The following is a 19,357-nucleotide window of genomic DNA, read 5'->3' on the forward strand; positions in this document are numbered from 1 at the left end:
GAGGTGCTGCATTTTGGGGCGACATCAACCCAACAGACAGTGCACAGGAACGGGGGAGCCGAGGTCCACAGGCGTGGAGACTTGGGAGGCTGGAACATGGTGAGTGAAAGTTTGAGTCTGTGGGACCTAGACCTGATCATGGGAGACGCGGCGAGGATATGGACGTTGTGTAAAACACGGTCAGGCCACAGATGGAGCATTGTAAGTGGTCACCACATTGGTGGGGGCTGTGAGGTCCCACAGGGCTGCAGGGGGTATTTACTGGGATGGTCCAGGATGAGGGATTTCAGCTCCGGTATTTGAGTGGTCGGAGGTTACGATCCGATTTGATGTTGGTGCAAGATTATAAAGTTAAGGTTATAAAGGCGAGTTCCAGTACAAAGGCCAACGCCACAGGTTAGGGCGGAAGATGGGGGAGCTGTGCCCTGGATTCCGCTGCTTGACAAGGGCGCAGAGCAGAGACCACATAAGGAAACCCAACGCACAGAATTGAGGGATGAGGGTCGAGACAGAACCGACGGGCCCAATGACCTGTTTTTGTGCTCCATGGGCCGACAGTGAGAGAGGGGATGTGTAAAGACGAGACGCAGAGTCCTGATCCAGGACGACAACATACCAGTGGGGGGGGGGGGGGGGGGGGAGAGAGGTGACGGAAGCGTGTCCGGAGATGGGCGCGGAGCTGGCGCCATCCTGTCCGCAGAATCCCGGTGCATGTGCCGGAGAGGAGGCTGAGCAGAAGCGCAGGAGTCGGGTATGAAACTGGGTGTGGAGAACCCAAGACCGAGATCTGCTTCTCGTCGGTCACAGCCGTTACTTGCGGTAAATTTTTACCCTTCCACACCGACAGTCGCTTTCTCCGGATGGCGTGGCTTACAGACAGCGCCAACGACCCGGGTTCGAATCCCGCGCTGTCTGTATGTTCTCCCTATGTCTGCGTGGGGTTTCTCCGGGGGCTTGGGTTTCCTCCCACTTTTCAAATTGGGCGGCAGGGGCTCGTGGGCCGAAATGGCCTATTAACTTTACGTCTAAATTTTAATAAAAACACCAGACGGGGAAAGGCGCGGGAGCTGGAGAAAAACGCGGCCTTTCGGCCCCTCTTAGAATGCAAGTTAGGCGCTGAGCCAGCTCCCCGTCTCGATATTGCCCCACACCGGAACTGCCAGTTCTCCGGGAGAAAATTCCAAAGATTCCTGGCCCTCAGAAAAGGCCGACTACCTCGGAGCTGGTCTGGCCCCGAGCGTGAACCGCTTTTAAAGGAATCGCACCTAAATTCGTTCCCCAATCAAAATACATAAACTTCTCGGGTGTTGGAACTGTATTGATTGTCATTTATGCCGGATGTTTGCCTGAAAGTAATTACTCAAACGAATATTCCGATGTTATAGGCAAAATAAATGAATGGTGTAAAATTAATTTGCCCCGAAGATTTTTGTGACAGAGTTTTGCTATCAGCTTGAAGTGTTTCAAATGTTTTGTTAATTTGGGGTTGCGATGGGGATCCTTCCTAGTTTGAATGGCCGGGCTGTGTCTGTCACGGATCTCTCTTCCGGCCCAGTTCTGGCCGTGTCCGATGTGTAGAATCAAAACAATTAAAAAAACTTTCACTAAATCCTTCTCCGTGAAAAAATACCTTTCACGCTGCGGCAACATATGGAATTTGCTGAATGATTGAATGGTTTTCAACGGGTTTATTTCAATTTCCACGGGCGAATTTCTTTTGCTTTGAGATAAGGCTCTGGCGGTGAACGGAGCGGGGCGCGGGACAGGGGTGGGTGGTTGGTGTGGAGAGGTAGAGCTGAGAACATTTAAGGGTTAGATCCCGTCGTCCCCTCCTCACGCCTGTCTGTGAGCTCGTTATGGACATTGTGATGAGTCAATGGCGAATCCGAACCCCCTTGGCATGGCTTGCTGGCTTGACTTTATAAGGTTTGGTCCCGCCGTTCTGCTCTTGCCTGGCCTATTGCACCGCTTCCCTCCGCTCCCGGCTCTGTCACTGCCATCCCAGCCAATAAAGAACAGCCCACCCCCTCCTCAGTCCCACCAGTCCAGGATGCATTCTGTCTCGGAGTTCTTGGCAAACAATGATTGATGTTTTGGTTTCGAAGCCCAGTCTGAAACCCTCTCTGCAAAATAACACCAGTCTCCTGGCTGCCGCCTCGCCCGATCCGACCAGCCGCAGGGTCGAAGCCGGTTGTAATTGCTGTTGAGGCTGAATAGCAGGAATCGCGCCTTGGAAACGCCACGGTTACCACGCAAGCTCACTGGCCCGGGATGGATTCTATGGGTGGACCGCACGCCCACTCTCAGCACGAACCCATAAGTTTTGGAATAGACCAGATCTTGAACAATCCGGATCAAGGGAGCTGTATGATCCCGAATTCGCGGCTGCAGGATGTGGACTTTGGACTGGGGTGTATGGTGAGCGGGAGTTACAACAACGTGCCGATGAATTACGCCAACAACGGCGGCGGAGGCGGCTACAACAGCGCCTGTAGTTTGGCTTCGCTGAGCAGCCCTTACGGCGTGAACCTGGGCATGAACAGCAACGGCCTGAACCCGGCGGGTGTCATCAGGGTCCCTGCGCACCGGCCTGTGGCCACTGGCATGCCACAGCCCATGCCCGTAGCCAGCGCGCCTGGTTCGGGAGCCAGCAATACTCTGGGTAACATGACATTCCCGTGGATGGAGAGTAACAGGCGATACACAAAGGACAGGTTCACAGGTAAGGGGCAACGGTGCACCATCGCCACGAACACCAACGCCAACAATCCCAGACCCTTCTCCAGGAGCCTTTGGAGTCGGTGCGGCGTCCCGGGTGAGTCCGGGACAATCCTTGCTCCGACCCCCCCTGTTTGGAGTCCAGAGCGGCATATCCGTGAGCAATTGCCTTTCTAATATTTTACCAATCTCTCAAACGCTGTCATGGAGAGAATTTGTTTTAATTTAGGGTTTTTTTAACATTAAAAATACGATTAAACTAACCAATTAAAAATCGGAACGGCTCCAATAAAAACCTTCGTTTATTTGATTGGATCTGGAGTGATTATTACTGAAGCTCCTCACGAACTCTCGCTTTGAAAATATATTAACAAAATTGAGGCGCTGCCGACCGAATATTAATTCGTACCCGAAATATCGACAATGCTCGTTTCCAAAAATCATGAAGATTTAACTTTACTTAAAATCCGAACGAAGAACGAGTCTCGGAATGTTTTTGAAGTTTAGTGTTTGCATTTCCCTTTTACTGGTGAAGCTCAGACGGTGAACGCCGGCCTGAACATTGCTTCTGGAATTCAGCAGATTGGTTTTTGTTTAACTTTTGCTTTTTCCTGGTATGAAATAATTCGAAAAAAAAATCTTATCTGCAAATACAAAATCTAGCTGAAAGTGTGAAATGCTAAAATAATAATTATATTTTTATGTAAAATTAAATCGTTTGCGTACAAAGTGTGTGAACATGTTAAAAAATCAATAATTATAACATTCAAGTTTCATTTTATATGGAAAATATAATATATTTAAATATCTGCTTCTCATGACATCGATACTAAAAGTGTATAATTGTATCACTGGGTTAAAATATAACCAGGACTCTCCATTTCAAAACTGTTAGTTACAACGACCGATAGTAATTCTTTCAGGACTTTGTGTGTTATAATAATTCGAAATCGGCGACAAAAATTCATAAAACGAATATTGTTTCAAGGAGAATAATTTATAAATCGTTTATTCTGCAACGTGAATGATTAAAAGGCCGTGATGCTGAATGCGGGAAGGTCGCATTCGCTCCAGAGACCTCTCTGATGCACCCACTCGGCCCGTGTCCGCGGATTTCTGCGGCTGTGCTGCGGGGGCCCAACCTCAGATCCTGGGCCAGCCTCGTCGCCTCTGCCCTAGCCGGATCGCCGAGCTGCGGCACGGGGAAACGGTGACTCCGACGTTTCCAAACGGGATTTAATCGAGTACATAAAGATTTTGCGCTCCCTCCCTCACCTCCCCAGCCCACCAGTGCGGACTGTCCCCGGGACACGACGAGCTTGAGGCAAGGGGGAGCGCCGTCGCCGCACAGGCCAAAGTTTTCCGCCCAACTTTCAACCAAAGCCTCCCATCTCCCTCTCTTTTCTCTCTAGTTCTCCTTCATGCCGCTTGTTCTTTGCTAAACACATGCAAGAATCCATGATCCACTCGTCCCTCCCATTGCCCCTCTTTGATGCTTGCATCTCCTTTTTGCTTTCTCTTGACCTACGCAGTCCTCTCTCTGTCTCCCCCCTACACTCTGTCCTCTCTCACTCCCTCCCTCTCACCGCTCCGTCCCCTCTGTCGTTTTCTGTGGCCTCGTCCTCTCTCCCTCTCCCCCCCTTCTCTTTCCCCCTCCATCTATCTCTCTCCCTGACCCGAGTTTTGCCCCGAGTTTATCTCCTTCATCAAACTTGAATATTACTGGTACTTTTGACCCCAACTAGTTAAGGTTTATTTATGTGATAGAGAGAAAGGGACCCTCACATATGAAACCAGACAGGGCGAGCAGCCAGGCATAGTACAGGCAACTTCCATGGTTGTTTGTGTAATCGTTCATTTACAGTATTAAATGTTTTATGTGAAGTATAATTACTCATTGCTGGCGGTCGGGCCTGCGATCTCGAGTTGCCCGGTTTTCGAGGGGAAGGGGGTGGTGGTCTGATGTTTATGCTGTGAGCTGACTTGGTGAGATTTGCCTCAACACCAGGCCTCCTTTCTTTCAGTGGCTCTGTCGCCGTTCACCGTGACCAGGAGAATAGGACATCCTTACCAAAACCGGACTCCGCCGAAGAAGAAGAAACCGCGGACTTCCTTCACTCGCCTCCAGATCTGCGAGCTGGAGAAACGCTTTCACCGGCAGAAGTACCTGGCATCCGCCGAGAGAGCAGCGCTGGCCAAGGCTCTGAAAATGACCGACGCCCAGGTCAAAACCTGGTTCCAGAACAGGAGGACGAAGTGGAGGTAAGGGGTGGGCTGGGGTTCAGGCTAACGATGGGGGGAAAACTCCGACCCTCCCTGCCCCTGACTTCTCCCTCTCCCTCCATCCCGCTGACATGTAACCAGGCAGAAAAATTGGCCGACGGAGGTTAAGGTACGTTTTGTTTCCAAATGAGCCACAAATTTTCCTGGAAGATGCAGCGGCTGAATGAGATTGCGGGGTCTGGGCATACGAGGTGGCAAATTAATAAAATGGTGTGAAGCACGCTGACGCTGAGGTTGTGGTAAAAACTCAGAAATGCCGGAGGAACACACCGGTCTCACAGCGACTATAAGAGGTGAAGATATATTACCGACGTTTCGGGCCAGGCCTCAAACGTTGCTAATATATATATACCTCCGATGGACGCTGCGAGACCTGCCGAATTCTTCCAGCATTTCTGTGTAATTAATAAAATGGTGGCAGGTTCACATCACCAAGGGGTTGGTTTCTGCAGTGAAGTTGAGAAGCAGGAAAATAAAGTTTTGTTAAACTTTACAGTTGGGCTATACGGAATATTGTAGGCACAGGAACTAAGAGGCCACTCGGCTCCAAGCCTGCCCCGTCATTTCATGTCCGTGCTGCTCTTAGTCTAACGACAACTCCACGTTTGATCTACCTCAGTAAACCTTTCGCCCCCGCCTTGGAAATGCTCAAAAGCTCTGCTTCTATCGCCCTTTGAGGAAATACTCACAATAGGTGGGGGAATTTGGCTCATTAAAGTGTCTCGCCCGAAACGTTGGCTGTCTCTCTCCACGCACGCTGCCTGCCCCGTTGAGTCTCTCCAACTTCTCTTTGTTCTCTCACCTCCTGCTGCAATGGGCATGCCTTACTTGTTAATATAAGGATATAGAGGCGATGGGAAAACGGGAACCACAGCTTGGACAGCTGCAGGAACCGAACTGGTTTTAGCGGGGAGGGGTAAGAACCTGAACACAAAACGGGCAATTCGGGAGAAGCCTTTTCATCTCGAGTGGCCAAAATGGAATTCGCTCTCACAGAAAGGAAAGCACAGGACGGAAGGAGGAACATGTAGTGCTGGCGATAAAGCCCCCGAAGGGGTCAGTTGCCGCTTCCTCAGTTAATCTCCCGGCGATATGTTTTCTCCCCTGTTGCACGCCTGAATTCACTGGCAAACATAAAATTATAGCTCGACTATATCGGCCAGCTCTGATGAGACTGCAAGCTCTTCGGAATTGCTCCATCTTTCGTTAATTAGAAATCATCTGTCGGTTATTTAATTGTTTCACGCCGAGGGCGTCTTAAATATCCTAGAAAACGACATTAAAAGATGCTGAAAGCGCGAAAGTTTCAGAACTTATCCCAAATATTACGGAAACACAGACACGCTGGAGAAACTTAGCCCGTCTCGCAGCGCCCATAGGTGGTAAAGATACTGTATATTACCTTTCTGCAGGATGGGGACCCTGGTCTGAGAGACCGGCTTGAGTTCCACCAGCATTTCTGTGCTTTTACTATTATCACAATGTCTGCAGATTTTCGGGTTTTACTTCAAATATTCCTGAAGCCCACGACCTGCCTCCATTAAGGAACCTTTCACCTCATCACTTTTCCAGGGCCGCTCTCATTCGCTGCCAGGCGGTGGTCGGCGATCATTTTCGCTCTTGTGAAATTAAACGAAAACTCCTGTGGAAAAAAACAGACCCGATTCTCGACGCCGGCTTAGCTATTGTAACGAGGTTGGGGGAAAGCCAGGCAGACGTGTGTGTCGCCCCACCCCGTGTCTCCGGACCCCACAGATAGCCCCCGAGGCGAGACTGATTCCGCCGGGTGGGCGTCCCCTCTGAACGGGAAATGGGCAGCCTGAAATCGCAACCCCTGGGAGAGGGAGAACCGATGGAGAGCGAATGATGAGGGTGGGGGGGGGTTTGATAGATAGGGTTCCTTTCATCTTTGTTCGTGACCCATTGAAACTGCAGACGTTTTCAGAAATCACACCGGCGTGTTTGGAAAAATATCGCCGCCGTTTCCCCGAAACGCAACCCTGAGTGCGGGGACTTGAATTGTTCATTGACCAGTGTACGGAGATACAGCGAGAAATGTTGTTTTGCGTTCTATCCAGACAAGTCAACCAACCCACCGTAGAATAGGCAATGCAGGAATAAACACCTTAGTGAGATATTACAGTAAAGGCGTACTACAGAGAAAAGTAAAACATGAAAGTCTGCAGACACCGTGGTTGAAGTAAAAACACAATGCTGGAGAAACTCAGCTGGTCAAACAGTGCACTTTATATAGTAAAGGGCTTGAACCCTTCATCGAGGTATGGATAAAATGTACTTTTATCCATAACTTGATGAAGGGCTCAAGCCCGAAACTGTGTTTATGTGTCTATATCTTTGCTCTGCACTGTTTGACCAGCTGAGTTTCTCCAGCATTCTTTTTACTTTTTTCCTTATAAGACAGTTCCGGATTCGAACCGGAATTGCTGGCGATGTTATAGCGTCGCACTGACCGCCACACTAACCGCTCCATTCACATACCGATGTTCCCGTCCCTATTCCTCCTCCCGAATAATACACCTCTCCTCCATCGTGGGTAATGGGGCTAATTGGTCCACGGCCATCCTGACGTGTCAGGTCGCACACGCCCTAGCCGTTAGTTAGCACATTCAGTCCTTCCAATCCAAACCAGTGAGTGATTCACCATGTTACAGTTTCATGGCCAGAGCCCTGAGATTCTCCGGGGGTTCGACCCCTCTCTCGCGGCTGCGTTGTTCAGGATTCTGGCCTGGAAGATAACTCCTGCTTGGCGAACCGGTTCCCGGTGATCGAGAGGTCCTGGGAGTATGGAAGTCGTTGGAAGAATCATTCAAAACTTTCGTTAAGGATTTCGCTCTCCCAATTTATCCACTTCTCTACCCCACCCCCCGCCCCATCTCTCTCCTTGCTCTATTTCTTTGTCCCGCACTAATTACACAATCTCTACTGAACCGTTTTTATTTTAATAGAGTCATAAACGGGACGAGAACTGATCCTCCTGCTGAATTCGGATTGAGCCGCGAATTCCCAGCCCCGGTGCAGGCAATTAACCTGAAGGGAACAGTTTTCAGGAACAACTCTTCCCACCTGCCACTCCTGTCCCCCCCTCCCCCCAATCCTTCTGTCTCTCTTTCTCCCTCCCTCTCTTACCCTCTCCATCTCTTTCCCTTTCTCTCCCTCTTCCTCTCTCTCCCCCGCTCTCCATATTAGTTTGCACATCTCCACGTCATTTTCACCTCTCACCTTTTTCTTTCTCATTCCCTCTTTCCTGTCATCCTGACTCTATTTTCCCTCTCTCCTTCTCTTGTTGTTCTCTCTCATTTACTCTCCCCTCGCTGCCGTCCAGTTGATGAGACCCAGATCCAGGTTTCATTAGTTAGGCAGCAGCATGTGTTCGGCCCGGGCGGCTGTTAAAGGTCAATTGTTTCGATGGCATCACTAAAAACAGGCCGTAAATCGATGTGTAAATCCTGGCCGCTGATTAATGGGTGCGATTGTAGATGAGAACAGGGACCTATTAAGGCGTTACTCAAGGATCTCCTCCGATGACCATTCGTATCAATGAATCCAGAATCAATAACGCGATTTCTGAATGTAGTTGATACAAAACTGGGTGATCAGAAATAGAAGCATAAGAACTAAGAACAGGAGGAGGCCATATGTCCCGTCGAGCCTGTTCCACCATTCAATGAGATCACGGCTGATCTGGCCGAGGACTCACCTTCACCTACCCGCCTGTTCCCCATAACAATCAACTCCTCTATTATTCCAAAATACATTTAATGAGGCTGCCCCTACTGCTTCCTTGGAGAGAGAATTGCACAGATTCTCGACCCTCTGGGAGAAGCTGTTCCCCTTCCTCTCCGTCAAAACCATTTCCCCGAATCCTGAGCCAACCGTGTAGAAGGGCTCAGCCCCGAAACATTAGTTACACATCTTTACCTCCTGTGGACGCTGCGTGACCTGTTGAGTTCCTCCCGCATTTCTGTGAGTTTTCTACAATCACAGCGTCTCTAGACTTTTGCGTTTCACTTGAGACTATGTCCCCTGGTTCTAATCTCACCTGCCAGTGGAAAATAACCTCTCTCCTTCTCTAATCTATAAATTGGACTGAAAAAGAGGGAGCTGTGCTCTAAACTTCCGTGGAACGTTGGTTAGACGACATTGTGCATGAATTCTGGTTGTCGGATTAGATGTGAAAAGATGAAGAGAAAAGTTTCACACCAGGAAACTACGAATCTTTCCGCTCGAAACATGGAGGATGGAGAGACCTAAAGGGGTGGGAACGGTTGGTGTGTAAAATGCCTAAGGGTTTGATGGAACAGCTATACAGAGAATGGTTCCGACGGCGGGCGAATGATGACCAGAGGCCGTCGGTATCACTGCTCGAGAAATCCCCGAGGGAGTTGCGGAGAAACTCCTTTCCCAAGAGAGCGATGAGAATGTGGAACTCGATCCCTCGCGGAGAGTTGGGGGATGGATGGGGCCGATGGGTTTAAGGCGAGGTTGGAGAAGCAGAGGAGGGATGATAGGACAGAAGGCCCCACTCTGTGCCAGAGATGGGGAAAGATGGGAGGCTCCAATGGGGCATGAACGCCAACACGTGTTTATTGGGGTGATTTCAGAGAGGAGGTGTGGAACGATTCCATAGAAGGAGGGGAGCGGTGCTTCGGTTATATGGGATGATTTAAGAGAGGGAGGGCGATGAGGAGAAATCAGTTTTGTGGGACGATTCCAGAGGGGTGGTGGGGGGGGGGGGGAGTTCCTTGGGTTGTGTGAATAGACTGGTTGCCTATATCTAGAAAGATTTGAAGTTACAAAGGATAGTTCTCAATGAAGTTTCAGAGAAAGCTCAGAACTAAGAGCATGCGAGAAAGGTGGTTGGCAGAAGAACTGAACATGACTGGAGATTTATTTGTTACACAGCGAGCCTGAGATCCACTGCCAACAGGTAGCGGAGCCCGGGGTGCTAAATTATGAATGGAATTAGGGAAGAGGGGTAGAAGATCTGAGTGGGACCCACTCTGTGACACTGAATTTGGGATTGAACAGCATTCCGGAACTGGTCAGATTTAAACAGTTTTTGGAGATGTGCCAATTGGAAACGCAGTCATTGGACAGACGTCCGGCAACGCTCAAGGCGACACTTTGTTTTTCCTTGCGGCAGGCATAAGTTGACGTATGTCATGTATATTACATTTCTATCTCTTATTACGTGACAATAAAAGGAAAATTTAATCCATGAAACTTAATAGAACTGTGTTCTGCAAGGTTTTAGATCAGCGATGAAGGGGTTAAACTGGGTAGCTCGTTTGTTCTGCGCAGACGCGATGGGCGGAATGGCCTCATCTGCGTTGTGAATGTTCTGTGAATCTATGAGTAAAATTGCAAAACTGTGAACTCTCTTCGAGGGATCCATGTATCTTTATCTTTGCTTCCTAACGTACACTGTTTGACCTGCTGAGTTTTTCAGCATTGTATATTTACTGTGATGCTGTGATACCTGGATGGGGCATAGAGCTGCGCCCAGAGACCCGAAGAAGTGGGAATAAATAAACAAAGCAGGTGAAACAGTGTCCTTTATGTCGTGAAGATAAAGATGCATAACCAACGTTTCGGGCTGAGCCCTTCATTAAGGTATTAGCACAATGTCGGCCGGCGCCCAGGGATCAACGTGCTGGGACAACTCCTCTGTGGGTGGATAATATCAGTGTGTTTACGGGGAGGTTGAGCAATCAGAGGTGGGAGACTGAGATGGGAAAGGTAGGGTAGGCTCCCGTGAGTTGGGCCAACTCGCCTATTTTTGAATTATGTTCAACATTAAAGGCATCGGGTATAACGCATTTGGCATCACGCTCAGCACAGACATGATGGGCTGATGGGCCTGTTCCTGTGCTGTGCTGTTCTGGGGTCAGGAGGTGGACTTCCCCATATTGGTCTGTGGCCATCATTGATGCCGTTGTAATTGCACAGTCGCTCTGGATGGGTGTAGACTTCGCTCCCGACTTGAATTGCTGCACCGCTGCCGTACCTGGTGGTGCAAAGGTGTCCTGTTCTTTCTGTGGGCGGGGGGAGGGTGGGGTGGTGACAACTGCTCCGTGTTGTCAGACAACTTTTCTGTGTGGCAGCGCCCGGAGAGGAGGGGGGGGGGGGGAGTCGTTCAGGGGGAATCTGGAAAAAGTTTCACAGAGAATTCTCCCCAATTGGACGGGGGAGCTCTAATGCCAAAGCATGAGTGGTGATAAAGACTGCTTACTCTGATTGGCGGGATGTGAGCAGGGGAGGCCTCGTCTGATTGGTGGACTGTAAGCAGGGCCACCTCTTCTGATTGGCAGGTTGCGATGATTGGCGTCTTGAGGAAGAGTTGAATGAAGTCGAAAGTTGGGCCGCGGGACTGTTTGCCGGAGGCTGAATACGAATAGGGAGTCAGGAATGAATGAGTAGAACGTGCTGGAGGGGGTTTCGGTGAGGGAACCATCTGGGGATGAGAGGACGCAAAATTACTAATACAGCCAGTGATGGAACTGGCTGAGTTGTGTGTGTGTGTGTGTGTGTGCTGTGAGAGAGTAAGTGTGTGTTGAGTGTATGTTTGTGAGATTGTGTGAGTGCGTGCGTGTGGTGTATGTGTTTGTGTTTTGTGAGTGTGTTGTGTGTGAGAGTGTAAGTGAGTTAATGTGTACGTTGCTTATGAGAGAATGTGTTTTGTGTGTGAGTGTGCGTGTATGTGTGGTTGTGCATGTGAGAGTGTAAGTGTGTATGTGAAAATGTAACTGTGAGTGTGTTGTGTGTTAAGTGTGTGAGAGAGTATGTGAGATTGTGTGTGTTTGTAAGTGTGAATATTGAGTGAGAAAGTGAGTGTGTTGAAGTGTGTGTGTGTGTTTCTGTCTGTGTGTATTTGAGCTTCTCAGTGTCCGAATGTGTGTTTGCGTTTCTGTGTGTGTGGGTCTTTTTCTGTGTGTATTTGTGATTCTCTGTGTCAGAATGTGTTTTCGTGTGATTGTTGTGTGTGTGATTGTTGTGTGTTAGTGTGCTTATGTTTTTTTTGTGTTTGAGCTTGTGAAAGGTGATGGAGAGAGTTTCTGTCCCCCTGACAGAGATGTATACAACCATAAGGGGCACTGGCAGTCGGAATCTTTTCCCCAAGGTAAAAGCGTCACACGCAAGAGGACGTGTTTAAAGTGGTTGTGTGTATGGGGGCGGGAGTTTAAGGGAGAAATGCGAGGTAAAAGTTTTACCCGGAGAGCGGTGAATGTCTGGAACAGGCTGCCAGGAGTAGTGGTGGAAACAGATGCAATATTAAACGTTTAAGAGACTTGAATATTCGGGGAAGGAGGGGTGTGGCTCAGGTACAAGCTGGAGAGTCTGAGTTTAATTTGGGCATCATGTTGGGTAGGCAGGTAAACCGAAGAACCTGTTCTTGTGTTGTCCTGTTGTCTGAGAGGATCCTTCTCTCAGAACATGTCAGCGTCTCCACTTCCGTGTGTGAGGGTTTCTGGCCCCGAGCATCTGTCTGGAGGGTTTTTGGAGATTTTGTTAGAAGCAGTAGTCTTTGCCCCTGTGGGTAGGTGGAAAGGAGTCCTTTGCCCGTCTGTGTTTGTGCTGGGACAGGATCTCTTCCCCGAGATCGGCTTTACATTCCAGCCATTATCCCCTGGGGAGGGGGGGGGGGTGAGGCTATCTGTGAGTCTTTCAAGTAGAGAGGGTAGAATGCAAACACTAGGCCTTTCACCCTTGTCTCGTCTCCTCTTGTCAGTCGTTTGGTCATTTAATAATGAGTGTCAAGGACAGAGGTTGAGGGTTTCCGAATAATATTGAACAAACAAAACTCATTTAGATTCAGGGAACAGACAGTGTCAGCGATGGGTCCTGAATACAGGGGACTGGGTGTCTCCCGACTCGTCCCCTCACCCCATCCCTCAGATCTGGGTACCTGCTCTTTGTGAAGCTCACGCAAGTTTTCGATAGTAGGTGCTAACACAGTATGATGATGGTGGGGGGGGGTTCACCCATTGGGAAACCAGGCGAACATTTTCTGCCACCTCTTTCTTTCGTGAAGCAGGAGCCAACATCAAACACCACAACTAGAATAGTCCGATCGATCTACAGCATGGAAACAGGTCCTTCGGCCCAACGTATCCATACTGACCAATCATCCCTCTTGCCCACCTTCCGCCGCTCTCCCTATACAGCTTTTCTACGTTACAGTTGATCCCGCCTTTACCCCTTCCACTGGCAATTTAATAGCCACTTGCCTCTGTGGTGAGCAAGTTCGCCTCGGTTCCCTTTCCTCTCTCACTTAAAGCCGATGCCCTCTGGTGTTAGACCCCCTACCCTGGGGATCTATTTACATTATCTGCTCCCCTCGTGATTTTATAATCATGCAGCAGAGCAGGCGATGAACAAACCTTTAGTCCAGTCTTAACTGTCGGCCATTCGGTCCTTCACTGTTGTTTCCCCTATTCAGTGATCATCCCCGCCTTGGACTCCCCTGTAAACATTTTCCCCGTGAACATCTCCCCTCGCATGAGCATCCGAGCGGACTTAAGGGGGTCGAGGAGATCAGTGACAAATCTCCGTCGATAGACTATCACTAATCCAACGAGGGCTGATCACTGCCCTCACGCTTTCTCCAGGAGAGAACTTTCCGCCTTCAGGAAGAAGGAATTACCACCCACCCCATGGCCCCACCCCCACTCGCGACCTCTGTTCTAAGCCCCTGGAGACGGGGATTTCCAGAGGCGAGAGCTGAGTTTATATTTGGAGAAATCCAGATTGCAGATGCAGGAACCCAGAGCAAACAAGGACTTGCTGAAGGGTGTCGGTTAATGGTTCGCGTTTCGTTAAAGGGTTCCGTCTCGAAACGGGGACTGACCGTCTGTCCTTACGGACGCTGCCTGGCCGGCTGAGTCTCTCCGGCAGCTCATTGTTTGCTTCTGTTTGCAGGGGTTGCTCGGGCCAGCGTTTATTACTCATCTTTAAGTACCCCCAGGAAGGTTATGTCTTCCCACAGCGTCTTAGATCTCACAGTGAGACCATCCCCGGGGACGGGAGGCAGCAGGACCCGAGCCAGGGGAGTTGGGACCAGGGGCGGGGGACTGGGGAGGGAGGCCTGGGACGGAGGACGCGGGGGTGAAAGGACAGGGTGAGGGGTGTAGGGGCGAGGGTGGCCGGTGGCGCGAGGTGTGGAGTAATATCGGGAGGCTTGGAAGGGGACGCAGGAGCTGGGGCGGTGAAGATGGGGTGCATGGTCACGGATGATGTTGCGTTGGACGGAGATTCAGGAGCTGGAGTGCGGGGCGGGGGACGGGGATTCAGGAGTTGTGGTGTGGGGTGGACGGTGCCGGGAAGGAGGTGATTGATGAAGTCTCTGGCTCTCTCTGTTTCGATTGCTGGCTGATCCCCGGGTAAAGGCGACAGACAGCGGAGGAGAGAGAGGCGGAGCGACAGCAGGCCAACCGCATCCTGATCCAGCTCCAGCAGGAAGCCTTCCAGAAGTCGTTGAGCCAGCCCATTCAGCCCGACCCTATCTGCCTGCACAACGCCTCGCTGTTCGCCCTGCAGAACCTGCAGCCCTGGACAGACGACAGCAGTAAGATCGCTTCCGTCACCTCCGTGGCAGCGTCCTGTGAATAGGCGGCCCATTGGCGGTTAAGGCTTTGGGACAGCCCGGCTCCCGCACCCCTCCCCCGGGCTCCTGCTCCTCGCTCCGTGCTGAAACGCCGAGACTCGCTGATGCCGGAAGCCGGTCTCCCGGAGTAGCCCAGAGAGCCGAGGGCGAGGTCCGGTAACCGGAGCCCCGGCCAACCAGCGGGGCGAAGCGCAGACTGCCACAGGGACGGCCCTTGTCAACGGGAGAAATGCAGAGGGTTGCACAGATTCGTCACCGACAGCTGTGGGGCACCTACCCGTGATACAGCGGAGCCCCTACCATGCCACATAGCCCCACAGTGGGGTTGTGGTTTGCTGGCGGCTCCCACCGACCTTCAATGTGGGGCAGGGGCTGGTATTGGTAAAAATGTGTCTCCGGAGACTGCAGATTTGGTTGTCTACACCTCGGCAAATGCCCAGGGTATGGGTGTGACCGGGTCCAGGTTTCCGGGGAGGGACCGGGTCGTGGGGTGGAACCGGGTCCAGGATGGAACTGGGTTGGGGAGGGAGAGACCGGGTCCAGCTTGGGACTGGATTGGGGATGGAGAGGCCGACTGGGTCCGGAAGTGGGACCGGGTCCAGGAGAGGGAACGGGGATCGGTGTCGGACCGGATCCGGGGTGAGAATTGGGTCCGGGTATCTGCATTCGCACAGAAGTCTGGGTCCAAGGGCGCATTGGGCGAATATCCAGCCATTGGTCTCCTTGACCTTGTCTCCAGAGTCACTTTGCTAATACCAACCGCTGATGTCCAGATTTAATTGTTTAAATCCTTCATCCGTTTGAGGAGTGACGCAAATACCCAGGAAATGCTGATAATCAAGAGATTATTGTCATATACATAAGTACACCGTGCAGATGCATCAACATTCTTTCAGCTGCAGCCACACAGGTGGGGGAGATAAATCCACTCCAGTATAAATTAAATTCCTCCCGTAAGGAAAGATCATCAATACAATGGATAGAAAAATAAATATTCAAAGTTGCAACCAAAAAAAAGGCGTTTCCATCGTGCAGACGGACGTTTCGGAGTAGTTTATGATTAGTGTTAGCTTAATGCGGGAGGTTCAAGATAATTGTTGCATCGAAACTGTTGTTGAACCTGGAGCCGCGGGTCAGACAGCAACAGAGGAACAGAAGCTCACGTCCCGTTTCAGGTTGAAATCCAGGATTTTGGCCACCTGACGCGTGAACTCTGGACCTCTCTCCACGGGCGCTGCTTGTCCCGCTGAGCGTTTCCGGCAGGTTCTGATGTACTTCAGATCTCCGGCACGTGTGGCTGTGTTGTGATTTCCATTTGGGGAGGTTTGAGTGAAGGGTCAGAAAGAGTCCTTCTTCGTGGAGGAAAATGCGCCCAGGAGGCGAGTGCAGCTGGAAAGGGAGGCGAATGCCACTTCAGTCGAGGTCTGAAGCTGGTGACATGAAGATTAAAGGTCTATAGAGCGAGGGCACACCGCTTCACCGTTCACACAACTCCCCACAAGCCGGTTCTCTCCCATTAACAAGTTAGTAGGAACATCGGCGAGATCCCCGTTCACATTTAAAACGGGCCCTTTGGCTTTCCCGCTGGGACTGATTCCCTGTGCGATATAGTGAGTACACTCTAAATAATATTTAAAAGCGCTCCTACACACAAACATACATTATATGAAATATATAAATATAAAAATATTGATGAAAGTATTTTGTTTTCTGAAGATAAGTTTAAACTTTAATCGTGTGTGACAGGAAACTGCTGGAGAACATTCGAGAAACCACAACGATTTCAGCACAGATCCTAAGAAAGGGATAAAACTTTAAAATGTTATGTATGCACTTATGAGAAATATTTTTTAGTAATCACCTTTGTACGTGTAAATGATGTCGCAAAGGGGGAACTAGAGCCGCTTCCACAGGACTGCTTTGTGTATTTGAAGAGTCTCGGATTTATTTTTGTATGAACGTTACTTCCAAGACGAGGGACTTCTCGGTGGAACTGTTTAAAGTACGAACTGCTCGAGAAAGGAGCAAACAAACACAGCCGGTGCAAATGCACACCGTGCCAGAGAGAGGGTACATGCCCTGCATTCTTATGGCGCCTGTCACAGGCTCGGCAGATCGACTGGTAATGGGATGGCGAGTGCAACACGAGGACGGCCGCGTCACCCAGCGGCCCGAGAACCAGGAGCCACCTGCGAAGGTCCCCGGGCCTCCAGTCTAGGAGTTCTGCTGGGGGGCCGGGGATGAAAACGCTATCTTCCCGCCGCCACTAGCTGGAATCCTGTTGAAGGCGAGCGGGCCCCTCCGCTTTGTCCCTGCGCTCTCGGCAAGGGCATGGCTGAAACGTCACAGTCAATGACACTGTCCACGGACTGATCACGGGGAAGCCACTGTGCGCCCTGACGCCCTCTGCCCGAGTGCGGGCGGAGGCACACGGCATTGCCTGCCCGAGAGACGCAAGGTCCGGGTGAAGGGAGCTTTAAGTGCCGGTCCCGAGAGGGTAAACGTCTGGAACCGCGGGGCGTGTAAAATTGTAACCCTATGATTGTCTAGTTTTTCCGCTGATGTGTAAATAAAACAGACGTTGATTTTTGTTGTCTGTGTGGTTTTCCCGGGAAGTCCTATGGGCCGCCGAAGACGCAGGGACTGGGGAAGAGAGAGGCACCCGAGGCAGGGAATTCCGGGATTCAGCTCCGTTTGTTGCGGCTTCAGCGCTGCAGAGACATTTAGGGTGAAGCATCCCTTCCCCGGTCGGTGTTGGTTTAAAAGCCGGGACCTCCTCCTCCTCCTCCTCGCCAGGCCCGGAGCTGCGCCAGGGTCCCGCGGTTGAGGAGCGAGCCCTGGTTGGAACTTCGGTACTCCAGGCTTCCTGCATTCACGGCCCCAGCTCAGGCGAGCTCTCCTGCCCAACGCCTGCCTGCAGGTCACGTCTTTTCAAGCTCCCGTCCAGGAAGCGAGTTCTCGGCACGACCAAGCACGGGGTGACAGTGGCGTCACCAGGGTTGGTGTCACCCCACCCATGGAGGTCCTTAGTAATGTTTTTTGTCCCAATGTAACTCGTAAATCCCGTATCTCACGGAATGTAATGAGATAAACAACTGGCAAATTAAAATGACACCTTTAAATTACAATATCATACACACAGCATAAATGTATTTTCATTTACATAGTTAAAGTGAAAATTCGGTAGGAAAACAATAGAATTCGAAATAAAAACGTTTAAGAACTACATCAAAATTATGTAATCATGAGATACATTACTAATGACTTCAATATTAAGCTAAAACACAAGAAAATTTGACAAAACCAGCGACTATAAAAACAACAGGCTTGTAGCGAGTGGAGACGAAACCACGTGATTCGACCCCTCATTATAATTGGGTAATAATGACAGCTCTGACCAGAGCGCATTAGAAGGATCAAAAAGTTAATTAGCACAGAGTTTTAGCCATAAGATGGGCTTATATAAAAAAGTTTTTGTTGTTAAAACTAACTACAGGGATATTTTATAAAAAAAATAAATTTCTGCTGAAACACTGTACAAAAATTTTATTGACAGTCATTTTGGTGTCACCCTCTCTGATGGTGTCACCCGATGTGGTTCCCCCCCCCCCCCCACTCCACACCCTCCTAGTGACACCAGTGCGGGGTGAACGGCCTAAACACCCCCCCCCCCCACCCCACACCTCTTGATTTGATCATCTGCTAAAGTAAAGGAGGTTGGACCTCGTTATTTACTCTATCCAAGCAACTCCACTTTTAAACACCTCAACCGTCCTTGAGTATCTTAATCCGGGGGTCAGACACAGAGTGAAGCTCTCTCCACACCATCCTGTCACAGTCCCCCAGGGTCAGACACAGAGTGAAACTCCCTCTGCACCATCCCGTCACAGTCTCCCAGGATCAGACAGAGTGAAGCTCCCTCTGCACTGTCCAATCACCCCCCCCCCCCACATTCAGATCACTGATTACTCGGCTGATCTTTGCTGTGAAGTTTAGTAGTGTACACTGTTCAGTAAGTGTTGATTTCGATGTCAAATTGAACCTGTGGACTTTGCCAGTATGAACGTTCACACAGGAAGGTACATTTCTTGTGGCAAAGGTACTGAGATAGAAGAAATTCACAATATTGGGGAAAGGGTTTCATAGAACATTCCAGCATAGTACATGCCATTTGGCTCACAAAGTCGTGCTGACCTGTGTAAACTTACTCCACAACAATCTAACCCTTCCCCACCACACACCATAATATCCATTTTCCTGCATCCACGTGCCAGTCTAAGAGTCTTTTAAATGTCCCTATTGTACCAGCCTCCACCACCACCCTTGGCCATGGATTCCGCTCCCCCACTACTCTCTGTCTCTCCTAAAAGCCTCCACTCACCTCATACTGTAACCCTGAGAAAAAGGTACTGCTGTCCATCCTCTTGATGCCTCTCATAATTATATAAACCTCTTTGTCACCTCTCAACTTTCATCATTCCAAGGAGAAATGCTCTAGCTCTGTTAACTTTCCTTCATATTTTGTAAAATTTAAAAAGGAATTATCACAATTCTCACAGGATCATGTTCTCAGCCCCCAGGAAATATTCCATGTCCTGAGCTGCAGAATTCTCCAGTGAGCCAGAATACATGAAAGGTTGAATTGAAAAGGTTAGAAGATCATTGTTACCAAAGTCATGAGATTATCTCTGCAGCAGGAGGTGCATTCAAATCAACACATCAACAGCATCT

The 19,357-nt window shown here is 50.0% G+C and overlaps 2 protein-coding genes across 2 annotated transcripts; one reads left to right on the forward strand and one right to left on the reverse strand.

Moving 5' to 3' along the window:
• The first annotated feature begins 2,271 nt into the window (after window positions 1-2,271).
• tlx1 (T cell leukemia homeobox 1) lies at window positions 2,272-17,216 on the forward strand. The gene is made up of 4 exons (XM_069900388.1): window positions 2,272-2,722; window positions 4,743-4,980; window positions 14,409-16,236; window positions 16,343-17,216. Exons 1-3 carry the CDS (start codon window positions 2,272-2,274, stop codon window positions 14,629-14,631), a joined length of 912 nt encoding a protein of 303 aa, XP_069756489.1. The 3' UTR covers window positions 14,632-16,236; window positions 16,343-17,216.
• On the reverse strand, window positions 15,683-17,498 carry LOC138743784 (uncharacterized). Its single transcript, XM_069899388.1, has 4 exons — window positions 17,289-17,498; window positions 16,974-17,066; window positions 16,488-16,892; window positions 15,683-16,015 (listed from the first exon to the last, which is right to left on the reverse strand). Exons 1-4 carry the CDS (start codon window positions 17,496-17,498, stop codon window positions 15,698-15,700), a joined length of 1,026 nt encoding a protein of 341 aa, XP_069755489.1. The 3' UTR covers window positions 15,683-15,697.
• Between the last annotated feature and the right edge of the window lie 1,859 nt (window positions 17,499-19,357).

This window comes from Narcine bancroftii, chromosome 10 (assembly GCF_036971445.1).
Source record: "Narcine bancroftii isolate sNarBan1 chromosome 10, sNarBan1.hap1, whole genome shotgun sequence".
In the NCBI taxonomy this organism is placed as follows: domain Eukaryota; kingdom Metazoa; phylum Chordata; class Chondrichthyes; order Torpediniformes; family Narcinidae; genus Narcine; species Narcine bancroftii.

What these genes read in the sequence shown, in the direction of transcription:
- tlx1 (XM_069900388.1), top strand. Translation starts at nt 2,272, where the DNA reads ATGGATTCTATGGGTGGACCGCACGCCCACTCTCAGCACGAACCCATA. An exon ending in CACAAAGGACAGGTTCACAG is followed by an intron (nt 2,723 to 4,742) that starts GTAAGGGGCAAC and finishes CCTTTCTTTCAG; the next exon opens with TGGCTCTGTCGCCGTTCACC. An exon ending in AACAGGAGGACGAAGTGGAG is followed by an intron (nt 4,981 to 14,408) that starts GTAAGGGGTGGG and finishes CCCCGGGTAAAG; the next exon opens with GCGACAGACAGCGGAGGAGA.
- LOC138743784 (XM_069899388.1), bottom strand. Translation starts at nt 17,498, where the DNA reads ATGCAGGAAGCCTGGAGTACCGAAGTTCCAACCAGGGCTCGCTCCTCA. An exon ending in CCCGGAATTCCCTGCCTCGG is followed by an intron (nt 17,067 to 17,288) that starts GTGCCTCTCTCT and finishes TCTCTCGGGCAG; the next exon opens with GCAATGCCGTGTGCCTCCGC. An exon ending in CATCATTTACACGTACAAAG is followed by an intron (nt 16,016 to 16,487) that starts GTGATTACTAAA and finishes CTCCCTTTCCAG; the next exon opens with CTGCACTCGCCTCCTGGGCG.